The 23,021-nt window shown below is 40.9% G+C and overlaps 1 protein-coding gene across 9 annotated transcripts in view; it reads right to left on the bottom strand.

Moving 5' to 3' along the window:
- The window catches only part of klhdc8a (kelch domain containing 8A), a 44,985-nt gene that overhangs the window by 16,126 nt on the left and 5,838 nt on the right, over nucleotides 1–23,021 (bottom strand). For 3 of the 9 annotated variants that reach the window (XM_035153262.2, XM_035153261.2, XM_035153260.2), the window contains 4 exons: nucleotides 7,452–7,793; nucleotides 5,526–5,736; nucleotides 2,227–2,391; nucleotides 1,906–2,124 (listed from right to left, as the gene is read on the bottom strand). In XM_035153262.2, the coding sequence (XP_035009153.1) occupies nucleotides 1,906–2,124; nucleotides 2,227–2,391; nucleotides 5,526–5,736; nucleotides 7,452–7,616 (760 nt within the window). In that variant the 5' untranslated portion in view covers nucleotides 7,617–7,793. Of the gene's footprint in view, nucleotides 1–1,905; nucleotides 2,125–2,226; nucleotides 2,392–5,525; nucleotides 5,737–7,451; nucleotides 7,902–10,832; nucleotides 10,944–23,021 lie in introns of all 9 variants that reach the window. The other 6 variants (XM_035153258.2, XM_035153257.2, XM_035153256.2 and 3 more) reach the window with 4 other exon arrangements.

The following is a 23,021-nucleotide window of genomic DNA, read 5'->3' on the forward strand; positions in this document are numbered from 1 at the left end:
GGAAATTTCTTTTAGCAATTTAGGTGAACTGACCCCTTAAACAAATTTCTAAAGACAGTTTTTCATTCACCATGTTAATGTTCTTTCACAACACTTTCACTCAGTTTTTTCGGATTTCTGTTGTACTTGTTGCAGCTTGCCAACAATGCTGAAACATCCCCTAACAGGCGTACGTCTCAATTCTTTGCGATATGGAATGGAACAGTAATGGATATCACTGTGCAACAGCAGATTGCATGACCATGTGTGTGTGCGTGTGTCTGTGTGTGTGTAGAGATATTGCTGCAGATGGATAATAAAGCAATCTGTTTCTGGATCTTGTAATCTAAAGCAGTCCTCATCTCCAGCCCTCCCTCCCTCCACTGCTCATCTCCCATCTCATCTCCACCAAAATTAGATTGGAGAAACGGGGTACGGCTGCCGTGTGTGTGTGTCCACGTGCGTGTGGTTATGCATTAGTGAATGCACGTGAACACTTGTATTTGTGTGTATTGGAAGCCGTTTTCTTTCCTTCTTTCTCCTTTTATATCTCTTACACACACACACACACACACACACACACACACACACACACACACACACACACACACACACACACACACACACACACACACACACACACACACACACACACACACACGCAAACTTCCTGCCCATTATCATACATTAACATTATCACAGCGTGTTCTGCTTTATTTGGCTTCCACCAATCCTGAATTGTGACCGTATATCCAGCTGTCTAAAATGAGTTATTGATTTTTGCTCCCCCATTTCTCCTTCCGGTCCCTCCTCAATTTGTTCACCTGTTACTCTGGGGTGTCTTTGCCAGATAAAGGGATAAGTCATCTCCCAGTGTTGTGGGATGCGGCGTGTGCTCAGAATTAAGAGAGAACCAGCCTGTTTGAGGACAAAATCATTTCTCTTCATGGTGAGCTTGATGTTAATGGCTTCTTTGTATGACGGGAAGGACAAAATGAAGACGGATGCTGTCAGTGGAAATGGAGATGAGGATACATTTGCTGATACCCCAAAAAATATAATGATACCCATAATCTGTGCTGTCTAATTTCAATCTCTTAATCAGCCAACTTGAGCGTAATGACCCCAGGGATATACAATATACATATCATCATTTATCAGAGTGAGATGAGAAGATCAATGAGTCTGAGGCTGTGTGATGTGGAGATGAACTCAAGAAGAATTTAGCGTAGTTTAGCATAAAGACTGGAGACAAGGAGACACAGCTTGCTATGCTAGTTCGCTCTAGATCTAAGGACACCACTGGCTTAGCATTTAACAAAAATTAATGAAATATTCAAACAACTGTTCTAGCTGGATTGTTCTATACACATTCCACTGCAGTTAAAATTTACATATTTGGCATATATTCAGAACCTTAGAATTTAAATAAAGTTCAGAGGTTCTGAGCAACCATTATGATTAATAGCTCAGCAAGAACATTTACCATGGTTTAACTTTTTCTCACTGTTTTCTGACTTCATGAGCAAAGTCAGAAAACTTCATTTGGCCAAAATATAAAATTAGATTTAATCATAAATTCATAATTATTTATATGAAGATGAGATTAAATTCAAAGTAAAAAATGTGTGTGTGTGTGTGTGTGTGTGTGTGTGTGTGTGTGTGTGTGTGTGTGTCTGTGTGCTCTTCTGAGAAATGAGGACATTTTGGCCGGTCCTCACTTTCTGAAAAAAATTGAATGGCTTGTTTAAGGGTTAAGACTTGGTTTTGGGGTTAAGGTTAGAATTACATTTAGGTTAGGGTCAGGGTAAGGGTTAGGCATTTAGTTTTGATGGTAAAGGTTAGGTTGCGGGGCTAGAGAATGCATTATGACAATGAGTGTCCTCACTAAGATAGATTTACAAACGTGTGTGGGTTTCTCTGTACCTTGGTTAGTGTCGAAAATGTTAACGTTCTTGGTGAACTTGGAGCTCTGGTGTCCTCCTCCTTGTCGCAGTCCTCCAAGCAGACAGAGCCTCCCAGCTGTGTCCCAGATCACGCCACAATAGGAACGTTTACAGGGCATCGTGGGCAGCGTTGTCCAAGAACGCGTCTCTGCATCGTACACCTCAAAGGCCTTTACTGGTCTCTTACACTGACGGCCACCTTTAAGATCAGGTCAAATGTATATGTACAAATGAAACTGTTGTTTGACACACAAAATGCAACTATTGCAGTATAAACACAGCCACAGTGGTGTGTTTGTACCTGCCACGTAGAGTTTATTGCCCAGCAGTTGTGTGTTGGCATCGTAGCGTGGGGTCAACATTGGAGGAAGTAGCGCCCACACGTCCTTCCGCAGGTCATACTGCTGCAGGATGCTACGAGGGAGCAGGTCAGCACCCATTCCCCCCACGGCCAGAGCCCGTCCATCTACACACGCACACATAGCCAGAGTATCTTAGATTAATAATTCAAAGCATCATAAATTAATGCACATTACAATATATCAATTTTTTAGATTTAAGATTAGTCTGACAAAATATCCCTCACAACATCCAAAAAAGAAGTAACAACACCTCACTCAGCAATAATCAGCTTGTGAAAGACCAATCCCAGCTGGTGCAAACACCTCACCGGCACTGTATTTTATGGAGTGTTAAAAATCTGCTAGACTACAGAGCTGGATGAGGAGCTAGCTCGTGTCGAGGCAAGAGAGTGTGACAGACGAGTGGAGGACGGGGAGGACGGCGAGTACAGCAGCAGAATAAAAATGCAGAGTCCACGTCTGGCACTTTAGGATGACACCTCTAGAATAAGGATGGAAGTGGGTGAGGGTGTGAAAACAAAAGAAACTAAAACATTAATCATCAGACTCGAGAGAAATAGCTGCAGGGAAACAATCTGCATTTTTATTATGTTTTTTACATTATCAATTTTTCATGTTTTTCATTATACAGCCCTTTCTTTTAAATTTTAACCTCAATGCATCTAAATTACACAAATAACAAAGGAGGAAAAAACTGTTTTTTTCCAAATAGGTTATATTAATTTGAGTGATGAAAAATCTCATTACCTAAAGTTCATCATCTAATATCTGGCGAATAATGATCCTGCAAATGTCAATAAAATGACATACTTTAATCAATTCTGTGACTGACTATCCCTTTAAAAATACCATATTTGTTTTAATTTGTCGCTATCGATCACTTTGTCAGACTATTTGTCTCTTTTCCAGCTGCTGGGGATGAGTTTGGGGATGAAACTACAAGCAAAGGGGCTGAGGATCGAAGATTGGTCAGGGAGATGGAGAGAGAAGCATGATGAAGCCTATATGAGGCCAATAAGTCTGTGTGTATGCAGCATCTATCTGTGTTCCTGCAGACACTGACAAATGCACCACTGGACTGAATACAAACTCATCCATGGCTGACGAGACGCTCTCTGAAAACACTGTTTATCTTTATAGACCGCTGGGTGAAATTCCACTATGTGAGAATAAATCTGAGCGTCAGGGCCGAAAAAACTGATCCACTGAAATCCAATTGGAAAACTTACCTGAAAAACTTCTAAGTTTAAAAACAAGGTGTACTGAGGTGTTGTTTAAAGTGTTGTAGTTGTAGTTAGTTTAATGACAATGGAACATTTAAAGGGCCACAGCAGTGATAAAATAGAAAAGAAATAAAAGAAATACTAAAAAGGGACAAACAGTGGTTGTACACGTTCACAAGTTACGATTTACAGCCATGTTTGTCCAGACTCATGTAATATGATGAAATATGAAAAAAAAGGGATAGGATCAAAAAGCATCTGCATAAAATGAAAACATGGTGCAGAGACAGCTCCCTGAACATGTTGGCAAAATAACATGTGAAGGAACATTATACTTTGATGTGAAGTTTTAATATTTCCGTGGTTTGCTTCCAACTATGCAGCTTAATGAGGTCTAGACCTGCATCATCATCATTTTCTCTTGCAATATGCTGGAGTACATTCATTATGAGCCTAAGTAGTGCACTGTGTAGATCCGTGCATGCAGTACTTGCTGTATACTTCACAGTATACACTCTATAGCAGGGCTGAGCAATTAGGATCAGCCCTGGTCCAGCATTTCTACATCAGTCACTGAGGGTGCAGCTTTGTACAAGCACATCTACAGTTTATTTCCCACGGTCAGATATTTGTGCACATGAGACAATACAGAGCAAGCACAGGAATTAAAGCTGTGCTTAAATTCACAGGAAGTATATAGATGATATTACCCATATGTATTATTCATATGTTCAGTATATCAAATGTAATCTCAGCATCATGTGTTTAAATAGCACGGTGTGCAGCGAGGAGCAGTAACAGTGGGTTACATGCCTCCTCTCACATGGGGGCAGTATTTGATGTATTGAGTTCAGATCTGTTGGGACTCTCATCTTCATCTTTTCACATTTATCTGCAGTAGATTTACTGTGAACTTCAGATGTGAAAACCTTTGCCGGGGGCCAAATATGTTGCTGCAGGGCCAGTTTAAGCCCAGAGGCTGCTACTTGCCTACGTCTACTCTACACTACGGCCTCCAGTGTCTCTGCTGTACATCGGTGGTAGCGACAACTGGGTGTCCTAATCATAACATGGATGTGTTTTCTATACTCAAACTATTCTGTTCAGCTTTGACAACTGCAGCACCCAGCCAGCCCCCAGGATAATGTCAGGATGAGCCAATGTGAGAACGCAGCTTGAGATCCTTTGGAGGATTCAACCTACGTGAGTGAGCGTGTTGATGATGTTTCTGACATGCGAGATGCAAAAATGAAAAAAAACAACAACAAAAGAGTACAAATATTTTAGGAGGAAAAAGCGGTGCCACACACGTACAAAACCAAAGATGTCAAAAGAGCTTCTGGTGAAAAACCGTGATGCCTGTGTCGATGTGCTGTTAACAAAAACACAGCTGAATTTATACATTATGTCCTGCCCCTGTCGGCAACACACCCAATTGTGCGGACATCCTCTGGAGTTCGTGTCTTCAAATACGGCTTATAAGTAAGTAAGTATTTATTTTGTTCCAGTATTTTTCCTCCCACACACAGTTTTCATCCTTCATTTGGTCTCAATGAATAATACAACACATCCCCTGCTGCCTTTACAAAATATATTCGGCATAACCAATAACAAAGTTCATGCTTAGGCTTGATTTTTCATGCATATTAAAGTAGAATGTGTTAAATACGGCACTTAATGGAATTAGACACTATGACTGGGTCGTGGACAGATCGCTTCATTTCAAGTTGATTGAAAGAGAAAGTGTTTTTCCTCGGTTCTCTCTGGAGCTGCCTATTAATTATATTTTTCAGTCATTATACATTAATATGAGATTTGCCCCAAACAGCTCATACATTTTAATTAACTCTACCTTTTTGGTCTCATTATTGCTTTACAGCCAACACCACCACGCTGCTGTCACACTAGAGGTCTGTGCTCTATGGTACAGTATTAGCTCACAATCAGGACACAACTTAGTAGCCCTCCTAGGTTTAGGTTTATAGTGTGAACAGTTATTATGTTATAATCCATACCCTTTACGGTGACGGATACACCCATGAGGGCCTCCCGCAGAGCGCTCCTCTTCCTCCACCTCCCCTCCTCTATGTTGTACATCTCCACCACCTTTAGGGGGCTCTGGTCCTCACCCACTCCTCCCACCACCAGGATCTGCTTTCCAAGGACTGCCACAGCTGCCCCAGCACGAGGGGTGGGCATTGGGGGCAAACTTATCCAGCGGTCCCCCTGCAGACAGGAACATGGAGCTGCAGTCAGGCAAAGCAGTTCCATACAAACCCAAAGAAGATCAGAACATGTCAAAATATCATGGTTATATTTCAGTTACATCTTAGTTAAAAATAACTAAAAAGCAATAATGTGTTAGGTTATATGGAGCGAAACAAGGACCTCCCAAGTTTCAGAAAATCCTTGTAAAAGAGTTTTAGTCTGGAAACAGGCTGACCAGCTTTGAGATGAATCGTGACCTTAAAACATTTGATTCAGAGCAAAACTGATTCACGGACCGATTCACCCTAAGTGTCTGAAGGAGAGGTATCGCAGGTCGTTCCTTCCTGCAGCGGTGAGACTGTACAACCAGCTCCGCTCCCAGTAAAACTGCATGCACCACCATTATGGAATGAACTTTAACTCTCTTAACTGTGCAATATTCACTGTAACATAATCATCTGTCTGTGCAATATGAACGGTCCTGTGCAATAATCCACTGTACATATTTGGATATTCTGACACATAATATATTTCTTTACACTGTATATACCGGTTTAATAACAGTATATTCTTCTTTATTTAAAAAAAAAATATATATATTTCTTTATATTCCTTCAACAAATTTCCCCATTGCGGGACTAATAAAGGAATTCTTATCTTATCTTATAAAAGAATATTGGAAAATAGAAAAAAGGCAAAGGTACAAAGGCGTCGACATAATTATCTTCAGAGTGAAGAAACTATGCATCTATTGCAAATGATCTTTTTCCAACGCCTTCCACCCCATTTCTTCTTCTGAATTAAACCTTGTATTGTTTTTCACCCCTTTGGACTCTTTTCCTAAAAATCTCTAAAAAACAACAGCATGTTAGAGATCTGATAGTAGCCGACATGATTATGTTGGTTGTAGTTAACATTTCCATGGTAACAGTGAGCTCTACCAATCAGAGATGTTGCTATCACACCTGAGGATTGTGGGTAGTTTAGTATTTCTCTTTGACTTGGTGAACAAAACATGTTTTATTAAAAGTCAGTTGATATCATTCAGACTTTTGGCTTCTACAGGAGCATGCAACGTTGTGAGTCTACACTTGGATGGTTGCAATAGATTGATAATCAAATATCTGTTCAGAAAAAGTATGTGATTTTTACTACCAGAACCATGTTGTTGAGCCTTTTCACCAAGTACAGGTGATATTCCCAGACATCCATGTGATCCACTCAATAATGATGACATACATGATGGAACAGAAGGTTGTTCAGAGGTTTTCAATGATGTAGGAGTAAAACCTGTCTTAGGTTGTAGTTTTCCTTCTTTTATTTGGTGCCCCTCTACAGAGCCAGGTTATGATTTATGAACCAGGCAGGTTTATTTCCAATTTAAATGGATATGTGACAGTATCTTCAGTGTCTTAAATAAACCATGATACATTGGTGAGGTGGAAATTCAAATGCGGCTACTGTTCAGAGAGTTCTTTATGACCCCTTTTCAGTGCATTCATTTCAATAGGGAAAATTTGCATCATGTATAAGTATCACCATCGTGAACACATTTGACTATACATGTGAATGTGTCTTTTGTTCTGGCTTATAGACCTTTGAAAAAATATGAATCACTGTTTATGATTATACTGTAATGTTTTACCAATTCATTGTTGCACTGAAACGACTTCTAACAGCACTTCTAAAAATGTAATATTAGATACAGTGTCCAGGATGGATTCGCTCTGTACCTCAGGAGAATAGAGCTCCAGGCCGGGGCATGGCCTCCCCGCAGCGTCGCAGCCCCCCAGCATGTACATCTGCCCCCCCACCTCAGACAGAGTGTGGTAGACGCGGCCGCTGGGCAGTCGTGCCAGGTTCTGCCAGTGAAACTCATGGACTGAGGGCACCGCCATGGCCTCTGCACCCCCCCGGGACAGGCCCACCGGTGAGGGGAGGGAACAGGGAGGAGGAGGAGGAGGCCTGGAGTCCGAGAAGTTTTGGAGGTGGGTTGATCAAGGAGAGCTGAGAAGATGGAGGTATGAGAGAACTGGAAGAATGTGGAGTCAGGGCCCCAGGGCGAAGAGGAAGTTCTTTATTGGAACGGTAAAGGGAAGGTAAGCAGAGGGAGTGTCGGATCAGTTAAAGACCAAGCTGAACTCTCCTTCCCTGGGGACACTTCGCTGCACTCAAGCTGGGCCCTGGAGAAGATATGAGGTGAAATGACTTAGCAGCGTTTCAGAGAAGAGCTGCGTGTACATTTTCTCTTGAGTTACAAGGGTGGAAGTTTGCAGCAACTTATAAAATAATAACTTTTTACATTTACTCAAGTACTTAAGTACAGTTTCAATACTTATGACTGCATCACAACTACAAACTGTAATGTTGCAAAAATTATACTGAAAGAAATAACTTAACGTAAATGGCAACTGTTTGAAAAATGTAGTATTCCATTTACAATTTTCTTGAAGCAGAGATTTTGACTGTTTCTTGCACCATACAAGTAAATGCATCGCTTTTGATTTGGGGGAAAATATAAAGGACATTTTCAATATTTTCTGAAATTTTCTTAATTTGGAAACCAAATGGCAGATTGTGTTTGCATCCATCTAAACACATATAATTGATAAAGCATAAAGCAAGATAAAGCATACAATGACACAATAAATTTACTGTAAACTTCTTATAACGACTTATAAAAGAATTTACAAAAACGAATGAAATGAGACTATTTATCAAACTGATATTTTGGGTCAGGTTATTTGGAAACTCTAAACTTAAGTTTTAATTTGAGGGTACATGGTTGTCTCTGTATATTGGCCCTGTGATAAAATGGTGACCTGTCCAGGGTGATCCCTGCCTCTTGTCGAACGTCCAGCTCCGTTCCGTCAACCTCATAGGATAAGCATTATAGATAATGGATGGATGGATACTGATACTTTCACAATACGATAATGATAATGAATACTTCATCCGCACCCCCTCATCATATAAAAAATTGCATTGGTAGGAAAACAAAGAAGACTATAAACACATCTAAGTTGATTTGAGGAATCTATGAAACATCTCCACCTTTATTATTGTTAAAGTCCAGCACAGCTCACAGGAAGTTTAGCTGACACTGCTAATATTATGTGTATGACAATGCACGACCAATTATATGTGAATATTCACTTCTTATGTTACTGAGAGTGAATTTGTTTGGTTGGATTTAGAGTCTTCAACAAATGTGGCAGGTTTACACGTGTCTCATTAAAATGAATCATCCAGCTTGAGCTACGCAACCTCTAATTCTCTAATTTAGAGAATAATGCTAATTGCTTGGTGAACAGACTGGATTGTCAGTGACACAAGGTAACATGCTTCTCGTGAACGCTTCTCGCGGTGTGATGATCACAGTTTAGCCACCTTTCCTTGTAACATCACTCTACCTGTGTGCACTGTGACTGAATCTAAACATCCTCCTCCTCCTCCTCCTCGCTCCCCTCAGATGAGCAGTAGCTGTAGTGTGGTGGAACGGGCATGTCTCATCTTTAACTTTCTTTGTTTGTTGTGATGTTCAGGCACTGCTGCTGTTTTTCTTTTTTTTCCCCTGAGTCATCCCTCATGAGCTTTCTGGTTCCTGCATGTAACCCACTTCTCTCCCACCAGCGAACTGTTTCCAACGAGGAATGAGGAAGGAAGCATCCAGAATAGACCCCCGATGCACTGTAAACCTATTTCTGACTGCATCACCTGAATCCAGAATCTAGATCTCATGTGACACACAGGAAGGACTAACAGAAGTCATTACTGCCAGTCAGGTGTGTTTTCAGGAGGTTAATGGGAGAAGATTTAAGTGAAAATGTGACTGCTGTTAAATTACACAGCTGTGAATTCACAGTCTCTCCACAGTTTATTCATCCAGTTTACCCCCCACTACCACCTTCCAAACCTCCACCCCTTCCCCTTTTCCTCAAAATTCCTCCCCCTCTCTCCCCATCTCCCTCATTTTACTGCCATGCTTTATCTACCTGTCATGCCTTTGATCGTCTCACAGACGGAGGAATAAAGCAGAAGGGGTGAAGATGAAGAGAGGACTGTCCTTCAAAATCAAACCTCCCCCATTTGAATGCATGCGGGTAGGTTGCCAAGCAACAGTTAAGCTTTTCCCAGGAGCCACAGCTTGTTTTGTTTTTTTATCTCTTTTGCACGATTGCTTATCGCTTGGTTTGCTGTTAATAATGGTTTATGAAAAAGGATGAAAAACAAATAAAAAAGCAGTCGCTCTCCGATAGGCTGACCCCGGCAGGCGTGCGCTTGCTAACGAGGCAGGATAGTTCTCTCCCGGCTCGACTCACAGAGTGCATTAATTGCAATCTGTAACCGATTTGGTTCGCCACATCGTTTTTTTTTAATTAACTGCATGAACAGCTTGAGATCAACAGTAAGCCCACCAGCATCATCTAAAGTCATTTACAATCAGCATGCCTCCAACTTGAAACTTTTAATTAGGTTGCATAGTTAGTCTCCCTCCGCTCGCTCCGTGCAGGGACCTTCTTTAGATGTAAAGCCACAGAAAGCTTCATTCATTAAACGAAGCATAATGAAATGAATGTTAATTTCATATCATGTCTTATCACTGATTAGTTACTTATAAAGCTTCCATCCGACTCTGAATGACAATAACCATGATTTATGATAAACAGGTTGTAGTGGAAGAGCAACATCTGAACTCAGTCTGCTGGTTCTCCTGCTCATGGACCTTAGATGCATGAATATGCAAATAGTGAGATTGAAAATGCTAACCTGAAGCCAAGGCACAAATCCAGCCAGTAATAACGTTTGATACAACAAATTGGAATATTTTAGATGACAAAACTGGATCCAACTACACTGCTATGTGAGTTAATCCCTTATTAATCAGACCTGGAAGGAAGAAATCCAGCATTGAGAAAAGACTCACATGAGGGAATCAGATTGAATTAACACACATAGTCCCACATTATTCATTTTTCATGATGTTGTTTTCAGATGCAACTTTCACATACACGTTCTTTAGCTGAAACATTATTGAATTAGTTAATTTAAAAGAATTTGTGGGTAAATCTGCCCATGGGTTTTTCACACTCAATTTCACCCCATTTACTAACCTCAGTGGAGTTCATGGAACAGTTCAGCATCAGGAGCCCGTCTGAACAAATTCGACTGCAGTTTTGTGATCTTCTCTCTAGAGTTAAAGGGCATCTGTCTTGAGGGTACTTCTGCAAGTATGAAAAAAATGTTGGATAAAGTCTCCTGTGGCTCCTGAGGGAACTGCATGAATTCGGATAGAATGTCTCAAATTACTTGAGTCAGTTGAGGCCAAAAAAAATCTTCTCTCTGCTTTAATGTAGAGGATCTTGGCCCCATTAGCCATTACAATCTTATGGCAATAGTTAAGAACTGTGGGTGATGCAGTGCAGGGAATTTCTGCTTCTGTTGCATCAATTCTTAGCATTTGTTTTAAAACTGCCCACCATGAGTTAGATAATGTTATTAGAATAAAAACACTTAATTACTGGCTCTTCTCATTTAACACACACGTGGATATTAAGTCTTATTAATCAATGATGACAAAACTTTGGACATAAAGGAGGTTGAGGGGATGGGTTGGTCTGAGATCACCAGCAGAGTTAAAGCGTTAAGCTGTAATGGCAGCATTGTTCACCTGTGTAAATAGGATTGTACGTTCCTAGTCAGGTGGTGGTCTGTTGAGTTAGCCTGTGGTTTTGAGGCTTGAATGAAGCAGCTGATGCAAACAACTTCAGTGCTGCATGTGTCTGAACAGACAGGAAGCTCCCTCAGTACTAATACTGAACAATGGTTGATCACGAATGAAGGCATTGCTGCCATGTGGAAAAGATTTTGCTGAAACAATTCTTTCTGCCACATGTTAAATACACTATCACCTTTTTCAGATGTTCACCATCTGCTGCTAGTTTTTTCATCTCCACTAAAAGAACATTTTGTCCTAACACGGTTGCTCCCATGATACAACATGATGTGAGCACAGTGCAGGTATGACAAAGAGCACAGCATAAATATTCAAAACCAATTTAAATACCATTAATATGCAGCTGATGTGTCTCAGGGTGCTGCACCTGTAGATGGGTTAATTTGGTCTGGACCAAGGGAGAATGATACGTTGTTGAATTTTGCAACAGGCTGCAGTTATCACTGCTCACATTTTCTGGCTGATGAGGGATTCACGTGTTCAATGGTTACCATAAGTTATTAGATCGCTTCTTCAACAGTTCACAGCCAACAGATAAGCAAATTAGCTTGAAATCACGCTAAAATAATCTAATAACCTAATAAACCATGGATTGTCTCTTTGTCTTTGCAGCACAAACAAACCCCAGTACCAAGCAAGCCACTTTCTCAAATGATATTGGTTCGGTTATTTGGTCCGAACCAGAGTTTTATTGAATACACCAGCACAAACTGTACTAACCAGGCAAACCACAGTACAGAACCAAATAGGTTAGCTATAAAAGAACCATTATTCAGGCTATTCAACCTCTTTTAAAGGTGTCCATACATGACTGGCAACAAAAAGAGAGACAGAGTGGACACAGTTTTACTCTGTGTTGGAAAATGATACAACCGGCTAGCATATTCACACACATCTAGGTCGTTACCATGGCAGCCGATGCAGATTGTTGCTTGACTCTGACATGATCAAACACAACAATCTGGGAAGACAGATCTATATATTGGAATTCAAAAACATGATTTGTCTAATGAACTAAACATAGTTGCGAGCCTGTGGTTTCCTCAAATCCTGCAGAAGTGTATTAACTGGTGAAAGCACATAGGTGTGTTTCCAGAAGACAAACTGTTGGTGATGTTGAGTTTTACACTTCACAAAAATCCTGCATTAAGCATGCAGAGTTTGAAAGACATTGATATCTAACATACGGAAGATGTCTAATGGAAGACCTACTGAGTGGTGTTGTGAGAAATGTAGGACCCAGAACTTTAGAGAATATAGAATATAGTCAGTATATATTACCCCCTGATGATTTAATTTCAGCTCGTCTTTTTATGTAACCTCTTCTAAATCCCCCCAACTTAGTGGAAGTACAGTATTAAGAATGCTGGACTTAACCTTAAAATGTGGACTACTTATATAGGAAATGTCTACAAAGAGAAAGTGGAAAAATCTATATCCAAAAACATACTGTTTGCACTTGTGTTTGTGATAAGGGGTAGGAACCAATTTTTTTGCCAAATCCAGTGCCAAACTGGAACCACTCTTGTGCCCAATCTGCATAAGCATGTTTGTGTTGAGTTTGTTTTCACAAGATTAGAGGCCAGTAAACAGCCCTCATAGACATCATGGGGTCCTATTTTACACTAGACGAGAAGCACAGTGATGGAAAGGTCTTTGCTTGATTCAAACAGATGCAGTTGTCTTTTTCCAGTCCAGCACACACATTGTTTAAAGAGGAAATACACATGAACCAATCTGAGCACCCGTGGGTGTGTGGGTTTTAAGATGAGGTTTGGTCAGACACATTTTAATCAAACTCATTTCTGAGTCCGAGGAAAATGATTTTTAAGCAACTTACAATAACCTACAAAAATGTGATCTGAAATCAGTGGAGCTGTATTTCTCTTGTATTTTAAAGTTGCAGTACGAAGACGGTAATATAAACCTACATAGGTGGGTGCACAACGTGCATTAACTCTTAACTCACACACAGAGGATCTATTCCTCTGAAGAGAAGTTGTCTCTTTTATTTCCGGAAAGATTCCAATAATCATAGCAAATCACCAAGGTGCAAACATGCCTGGCATTTAAAGAGAGAGGGGGATTACGTTCCTTCATGAACCTTGCAACTGGTGCAGTGATCATTTCTCCCATTTCTTCTACTGTTTAACTAACAAAAGTGGAAAATGTGCTTAGTTAAAATCACGCACATGATGTTCAACAATAAACCACATTTCAAATTTAACAGCAGCCTATAAGCTGATATAAGGTTTGAATTCTTAAAAAAAAACACTTCCATGTATAGCTATGCTTTAATCATCTTCTTGCTTGGCTTGTGATTTGAGAAAAGACTTCAATAGCCTCCTACACCAGGTTGTTTTTAGTGCTGTGACTTATTTTGTATGATTTTGAGGTCAGTTGAAATGCTGGTAGTGCTTTATTCTGGTCTACAACTGACCCTTCCTGTACTCTCTCTCTCTCTTGTTCTCTGCTGGTGCTGGCAGTTCAGTAAGGGATCATTTATTGACTTGTATTTAATTAGTCTGCAGTATTCAAATAGTGCATCTGTGCTGCAGTCTGTGGCTGCCTTCAGAACAACACAAAAGTTGCCAAGATCTGTTAGTATCTACAGGCGTGTGTGTGTGTGTGTAGCAGCAAGAATGCAGGAGAAGAAGCCTGGGCTTTATCATATTAACAGCGTTTCACACTGGCCTGGTTTTAACAATGCTGAATTCGTCCCCCAGAGCTTCCACAACAGTTCCACCTCCCTGAGTCTGATACAATCTCTGCTGGTTTGGCTCCAACAATCCTTATCTGGTGAAGTTCAGCACAGGCCAGCTACGTCATGGCAACAGCCTGCTATTGATACAGATCTATTTAACTTCAGGAGCGAGAAAAGCTCTTTGCAAAGTAAAGAAAGTGGATATGCAGCAATTCTGGTTTATCAGCTCAGGCTTGTGAGTACATACTCTGGGACAATTTCATGTAAATAAATATATGTTTTATTTCTTCTCTCTGTAAAGAAAATACATAAACTGTACGCTAAATAGAAATAGCAGCTGCTGACATATTCACCTCTCTTCTCGATAGATATGAGAAGAAGCTCAACCAACACAACATGCTCTATCTGTTTCTTAGTTAGCTAATGTAAACAGACCTTTTTCACAGCAGACATTTTGACATGTCAGCAAGTGTATTTATGATTTAATGACATTAATGATGGCTGCATTCCTCATAGAACAGGTCCTGCTATTGTGCGTGATTGCTCACTGGAATAGCTTGCTGATGGGACATTTAACAGTAGAGCTGACATGACTGAGTTTCTGCTCATGGAAATGGTCCCTTTTACTGAGACCTGTCCATCACCACTGGCAATGCCGGGATGGCGCCAACTCTGAGTCAGAGGTACCTGGTGGTGACCCTGGATGGCGAACTGTCGTTCTCTGCAAACATTGCAGCAGAAGCTCACTTGTTGATTCCTCCTTAACAACATCGGCCGGATACGTCCAATGTGCTCATCAGACATGCATGTCTTTATTTAAAAGAGATTTTAATTCAACAAGTTGGTCTCAGAGTCACATTTATGTCAGTGTTACAACAACAGTCTTACTAAGTATATGGTCTGTATTTTATTACCGCCTTTCTAGTCTTGATGACCACTCAAAGTGCTTTACAGTACAATTTATTGTACTGTAAACTCATATTCATAGAGTGCATCTATGTGCAGCACATTTTCTATGGGGGTTCAATATCTTGCCCAAGGACTACTTCGGCATGGAGATGGGGAAGACTGGTAAGAGGGTGACGGCTCTACCACATCAGCCCCTATGTCAGGCAGAATATCATTTTCATATCACTTTCAACACAGGACAAATCTGAAATGCCCTAAAGTGCAAAGAAGGTGAAGGAACGAGGGAGGAAGCACAATTCGCAGAATGTAATGCCCCCTTTGTCAGGTTCGATGAAGCAGATGGACCCAGGATGCAGAGTTTTAAACAAAAGAGTCTTTTTAATGGAAATGTCCAACAGAAAAATAAGAATAAACGCAGGAATCTCAAAAAGGTAAAAACCGAAAAACACAGAGCACACGGGGGAAGCTTACAAGAGATGCAGAGGACGGGAGCTCAGGAGACAAGGGATACAAAAAGCACAGGAGATTACGACAGGACATAACGACGACAAAGGGAAGCACAGAGGCTTATATACACACACAGGGAAGGCAGGGGTAATTGAACACAGGTGGAACACATGAGGACTGGTGCAGACAATCACAAAGACAGGAAGTGAAGAAAGAAAACACACTAGAAGCAGGGCCTACAAAATAAAACAGGAAACAGAGTGGGAAAACCAGAGACACAGAAACAACAACACATACAAACAGAAACACAAGGATATACATGAAACACAAGGAGGTACTAATAAACTGAAAACACTCTTATAAAGAGGCGAAAACTAAACACTGAAAAGACGACACCATGACACCCTTCCATCTGCTAAGCTAACAGCTACAGTGACCACATTTGTAAAGCAGTTTTCCAGTCTAAACATGCACCAAAGTCACGGTCACTTTAGCACACAGACTGGAGCAACCGATGATTAAGTCACTGTCCACTGTTTAATGGACAACCCGCTCTCCGTCCTCAGCCACAGTCGCCCATTGTATCTGAATTATTATTTTCTTAACATAAATATCAGATCATTTCCAAAATGTACTTCACACATGACATGATCAAATATAATATAAGCAATCAAGGGCCCCAACTTAACATCTTCCCATCCAACACTTATAAATTGTCTGATATATAGAGGATTCACTGTGAAAAGCAGTAGTTCCCCTCATGCTCAAGATTGTCATTTATTAATGCTTCAGCAGCAGAATAATTTTTCACATCAATCACTGATAGAGCCTGTGGAAGAACATAAAACACTATTGTTCCTTCAAGAAAACGGTTTTCAATATACTGTTCTTTCTCTCTACTCCCTCTCACACAAAGTGCAAAATATCACACCGTGCCGGTGAGCATTGTCTCTTCTTGTGATATGTGTATGTCTGGATGAACCTCTACATACAGTAACACGTATCTCCGAATGACAAAATACTATCTCTTAAGAAGCTTGATGGAGCCAGCATGCTTAATGTTTTTTTTTTATTCAACTGCTGCACCACAACAGCTAGGCCCTAAATGCTTCTTCGTGTTAAAAGTAGGGTTGTTAATTTGTTTCTGAAACACATTTATCTTATTTGTCAAAATCCTCTATTAAAAAAAGCCCTCGAAGGACCCATGTTGTAATCGGACTGAAGTAGACATCATAGCCAGAAGTTAGCGAGCGAGTCACTGAATAATTAGCTTCTTGCAGTTGGGCAGTGCGTGTTCATGTGTTAGCTTTGACGAGAGATGGGAGTGGGTAATATGTATGCTCTTGCTAGCTTTTGCTAGCTTTTCCAGGATTACTAACCCTAGCTTTAAGTTTTATTCCAAAGATGTGTAGTCAGGTTAGACTGTGAAGCACAGAAACTGGTATATTTCTAGCTTTTTGGAACAAACAGAAGAGCTGAGAGTGAGGGCTACCATAGATAGATACATTTATTTGTCCTTTCGGAAATTCATCATGAGCTACACAGCAGTCGTCAGACACTTAGAGAGAACAATAATACCTTTAACACCACCAACAACAGCACGGACATCACACATCACCACAGACAGCACACATAACCTGTCATACAAAGTGCTCTACATTATAAGGTGTGGCAACCTCACATGCCAAGATTCAGTCACTTTTTGTTTCACAGTTTGTTCACGGGTGCAATACTCGTGAATACAAATGATCCGCGAGTCCTGGTGGTTCGGAAGGATGGCACCCTGAGCCGTCTGCCTGATGGTAAAAGCTTGTACGTACTAAAAAGGGAATGTGCTTCTCCTTTAGTTATGGCTCGCTCGTTCTTCAACAGCTGAGACTCACAGATCATTGTCATACAGTTTTGCTGTGGTCCAGCAATCTTACTGGACATATGAACTATTTTATGCAGTTTATTTTCATTACTAACAGACAATGAAAAATACCAGGCAGGTTACACAGAGAAAGTAAAGAAACTCAAAGAAGCTTATAATTCAACATGAAATTCAAAGGAAAAAAAAGATGCACCTCCCACTGTGTGTGAGTTTAACAGCACACCACAAGACAGTATGTTGAGCACTAAATATGGAGTCAAAGTGGGGCAACTTGACAGGGTGCAAACCACGTGGGTGCACATGGTTTGAGTACCAGGTCCCAGTTTCCATTCCCAGCCAGTGCTCACATTTACTGCAAGTAATTCCCCTGCTCTCTAACCCTGTTTCCAGTCTCGCCTTCACTGTCTCTATAAAATAAAAGCAAATATACAAATATAAAAGAGGGAGATAAAGTAAAGATAGAACTTGTGGATTAGCAGGACAGCAACCCTCACTTTCACTGCTTTACTTCAGCTCCACATAAACTGTACATGACACTTATACGGCCTCTTAGCTGTAAAGGCTCGAGGCATGAGAGCTCTTCTTTTCTGTGTGAACACACAGGACATTCCAGCATGAAAACATTCAGCCTCTTTAGCTGCCAGATCTACAGCTCAGCTCCTCTCAGCCGACTGAATCACTGCCTTGTTCCCAACAGCGGCTCCAGACATCCGGCTCCAAAATTGGATGAAGCTCTGGGGTTACCTGGCTGCTCAGCTTCGACTGATCTGAAGTTCCATGCAGGATTAGGTGATGGTGCTGCCTTTAACAGACCATGGCAGAAAGCTAAAATCTGAATGGCTGTGAGCTGCAGGAAGTCGCTCAACCAAGACCCTCGCCTGAGTCGGACCTGACCTCTGGATCAATAGGCCAGAGGGAGAGATCGCTCAGCCTCCTGAGAGCAAAGGGAGCCAATGGTTGCTCTTTCTGATAATCGTATCTCTACTGTGCACACATAAACACAGCATGTGCTAGCAATAATAAGTCAACCTCAACAGACAAAAGGACTCTGCAGGGAGAAGTAACAATGTAGACTAATAATGTAGCCACAACCATGGAGCACCAATACTGCAGTCACCCTCTCATAAATGAGGGACTCATTTATAAAACAATGTGTAGGATTCATACTAAAAGTGTACGTATTGCTGATGCTGTTAATGAAGTTAAAGTGAGCAAGAGTGAGTACGACAGAGAGGACATGAAATAAAAAAGTGGTCCGATTTAAAGGTGGAGGCAAAAAAAGAATTGCTTCTCATCGACAGACTGTGAGGGGAATTCTTGAACCGCCTGTACGTATTTTAATCATCCGAAACAGGACTATTAAATTCAGAGACAGCTGCGATATCCCCAATCTATAAAATTTAACAGACTTGTATTTGTCCCAAATGGGGCTTTAAGCAGAAAGGTAAAAATTATACAGTGTTATTCATATCACATACCTGTTGGCTAGTTAACCCAGAGGGGTGAGAACTGGACTTTTTCAGCACAAAGATCCAACATCACAGATCTATAGAGTCTATATCTGCTGATGAGTCAGTCAACATCATGGGCCAGGAAATCATTGTGGTCCCTGACCACTCCTTTCCTAGTAATCCTTCTATTTGTGCATCTATCACGCAGCATTACACACGAGTGTCACCACAGTATTTATGTTTCCAGCAATCTGACCTATTACTTCACACATGAGTGGGATCCTAACCTCCATTCTGGGATATCATTTGGAAATTAAAGTTTAAAGGTGAACAAAGTTTATATATTTTTGTGAATGGTCTCCAGTGCGCTCTGTGTGCTCTATGCACCTGACAGTCATTTCACAGCAGCGATTTTACACACACACGCACATGATATGAAAACTACAGTTGTAATCGGTGACTATTATTCCCATTTGCAGTTTTAACTGTAATTTGCTTGAAGTACTCTTTTTCAATTGAAGGTTCTTATGGAACAGTTATGTCGCGCAAGCACAACTAACGCTGTTGGTTTGAATGTTAATGATGAAGTTGATCAATAATCTGCTTCAAATCACCTCCTCATGTCTGCATTGGTATTTTCCCATCTCCAAAATGTTTGTACACATGGGTTAAGATTTGCTTACAAGTGTGCACATTCTCCCATCAACATTGATTTCATATATCCCAATGTTTGCGTGAAAAATGGCGTACACACAAAATGGGTTCTGAAAGATGCGTATGCAACGGTTATTAATGAGGCCCAAGAGCTTCTTTTTGCTCAGTTGCTGCTGCTGGCTACCTCGCTGCGAATTTTGTCATTTACATATTTTCCACAAGATTGAAATGGCAAAAGGCTCCAGCCCAGCTGTTCCTGTGTCTCTGTTTGTACTGATGAAGTAAATTAGCAGGCTAAATTTGGCAGCACAGGGTCCAGGTCCTGTAATGAGAGAGCTGAGACTAAATCAGTTGTGGCTGATTGTTGGCTCAGGCTGCTGTTGAGCAGTTGGCGATTCTCTTATCTACCTTTAAAAGACAAACAACTCACTCGGTTTCCCCTTTTTCCCTTGGCTCTGTGCGGCTGTCCTCATGTGCATTTGTGTGTCATGTTTTTGAGTCTCTGTGCTCCGCTGACAGATGCTGTAAAAGTGAGAACACTGTCACCGTAGCAACTCAAGAGTGCTGTGGTGTCAAAAGGGAAACCATTGAGCCCCTAATTCATTCTCCTGCTCTGGTTTTAAAGTCACTCCATCAGCCCATTACATGGACATAATGACCATCTCAGCCTGTAAAAAAAACTTTAACTGGGAAACACAGGGAATACCCACAAACTGAGATTACCAGCCAGGTTAGTGTGAAGATAAAAGGTATTATATGTTATACAGCAACTTCTCAATGCATTATCAATTGATATGTATTGAACCTTTGTTATAGTGCATTGATGAAATTATATTCTGATATTTACTGTTATTGTTAAATCACCTACGTAAAACTACTAAGAAATGCTATCCTGATACTGTAGATTTTCTGCTGTTCTTATGATAATACAAACAACAAATTTCGTAAAACTGTACAACATTGAATTATTTGATGCTTAACACAGAAAATCACTTTGGTTTAGGAAAATGTCAAAGTTTCCCAACAATAATATAGAAAAATGTGTTCTTTGGTCACTATTTTTTATTAAATTTTTTCCATTTGGGATGAACTTTTTGCTCAATCATCATATATTGCATGATATAAAAGCGAAATTGGGATTTTGTGCAGACAATTAAATGTGGGCTCCAACTGAGCCCTGTTTTCTCTGTCAATATTAGACCTGTGTCAAAATATATATCATCAAGACTGTTGGGAATGAATGTAGGAAAACATCTTATCTAAAATGTGTGATTTTCTGACTTTTAAGAAAAAAACTCTTTCATATACAATGCAATAATGAGTTTGTAGTTTATAGTCAGCATAAAAGTGTTTGATTCAGTTCCCTCCACAGTGATGGAGGCAGCGCTTGAGAATACAAAAAATAAGTCAGCAGAAAAATGAGTTTATATCTCCTTATTTGAACAGAAGGAGATTGTTAAACTGCCCCAGATCCATGTGTTAATGTGAATGCGAACTGCAGCAGGGGACCACCTTCCAACACACAGCAGAAAAAGGGCCCAGTGTGGGCCAATGGGAACAAGAAGTGGATCATGAAAATCCGGCCTGGAGACTGGGGGCCATTAGAAACAATGAGTCAAGTGTCTTTACATGGCAGGGCTGTCAGAGAAACAATTATCAAGGTCACAACACTTAAGATCTTGAGGCTGGTTCACGCTTAAACCACCTCCAATTAAGAGGAAGACTGGCAAAGTGTATGACATCATGGCATCACATGCATCAGATCCGGGGAATGCTACATGGGGTTAAACAGCGAGGATCCTGTGCTAGGGGCTGAATGAACAGTGGAAACTGAAATCAGCTGAGTCAAAACAGCTCACAGTATCAACTGGGAAAGGGTCAAGGGTCATGGACCAGAAGTCAATGGATGGCCCCGTTAAGAAACAGAAGATAAATACTTAGGTCACATGACGACATGTGAGATATCTCACCAAACAACCAAGCAAAATCCGTCCACTGAGGAAGACTGTGAGATGCTCAGGAGTGTGTTTTGTTTCTTAAATGATTTAAACAGATACAGGGACATTTGTTAAACTGAAGAATCTGATTGTGCCAGAATACCAGCAGTATATGTATATAAAAAAAACAGAAAAACACAATTCACAAATTGGGGGCCTCATGATAATCACCAACTTAAAGGGATAGTTCACAGAAAAATTTAATTCACTCAATACCCACTCACCACTTCATCGGTATAATGGTAAGTGGACAATGAGTGAATTTCCATTTTTCGGTGAAAGTTTAACCAGCACAACTATATACAGTATATACATACACAAACATATTTACCACCCTACACACTGTAGCTCTTTGATGCACAGATGCACAAACATCTTAACTTTTCATCAGAGACTTGGAAGCAGTTGAAGACAGAAACACTCATCAGAAGCCGCTGTGGTTACATTTTGCATGTTGCTGCGCCAGGAGCCATGGAGACGAGACGGAAATAGATACTGGCGCTCGGGAAAAAGCAAACATTAACAGAGCTGAGAAAACGAAGCTTGATGTATGCACGGACATGACATGCCTGCGCCTAGGACCATGTCTGCTTGCGTAAGACAATGTATATTCAATATCCACTGTACTGTATTCTGTCCCTGAAGCCCCCCTCTCTACAGCTCAAATACTCATATATTCACAACATAGTGGTTCTGCTCCCTTTCACTGCCTGCTGTGTAGGAGTCAAATTAGAGTGAGCTGATCCGGTGTGGCAGAGCTGTGAAGGCTTGAGTGGAGAAAAGAGCAGAGGAGGAAGAAGCGTAAGGGAAAGGCAGGAAAGATGGTGGGGGAAACAGAAAAAGAAGAGGGAGCAATGGTGTGGAGTGGGAGAAGTGGACTAAGTTAATGGATGGAGGATATTACATGGAGGGCATAATGAGAGGGAGGGGCAGCTTAATGAGGGGGTGATAGAGGCTGCATGGCAAAGCTAAAGGGGTATATGGAGCACAGGCTCTATTACATAGGGGAGTTGGGGACATCATAATCCCTATGGTCTTATAAGTAATTACTATGTGATAGAGAGAGAGAATGGTAAGACCTATCTACTGTCAGCAGAATTGGAATTAACTCCCTAACGGTTTTGCTCACCGCACCATGCTTTTATGTTTTTGTGTGTGTGTGTGTGTGTGTGTGTGTGTGTGTGTGTGTGTGTGTGTGTGTGTGTGTGTGTGTGTGCTGCCTGTTCTCCTGTCCTTTTAAGATCTGAGTGACTTTCAGAGTGAGAGCATTTCTGCATAGTGGCGGCATTTTCCTCTCGGGCTTCATGTTTTTAAGAGAGTTAGTGTAAAGTTCGGAGGCGTGTTTATGGACAAAGGGAACCTTAGAATACATCTGTGTGTAGATCATAAGACGGCAGGGGGTAGAGTCAGGTGTATTCTGGGCCTTAAACACAGCAGGCAGGCTGCTTTTATGCATCCGTTCAGCAGATAAACTGGAACCAGGCTGCTCAGCTCTGGTCTGCTACAAAGACAGTTTTATCGTTAGGAAACA

This window comes from Hippoglossus stenolepis, chromosome 3 (genome assembly GCF_022539355.2).
Source record: "Hippoglossus stenolepis isolate QCI-W04-F060 chromosome 3, HSTE1.2, whole genome shotgun sequence".
In the NCBI taxonomy this organism is placed as follows: domain Eukaryota; kingdom Metazoa; phylum Chordata; class Actinopteri; order Pleuronectiformes; family Pleuronectidae; genus Hippoglossus; species Hippoglossus stenolepis.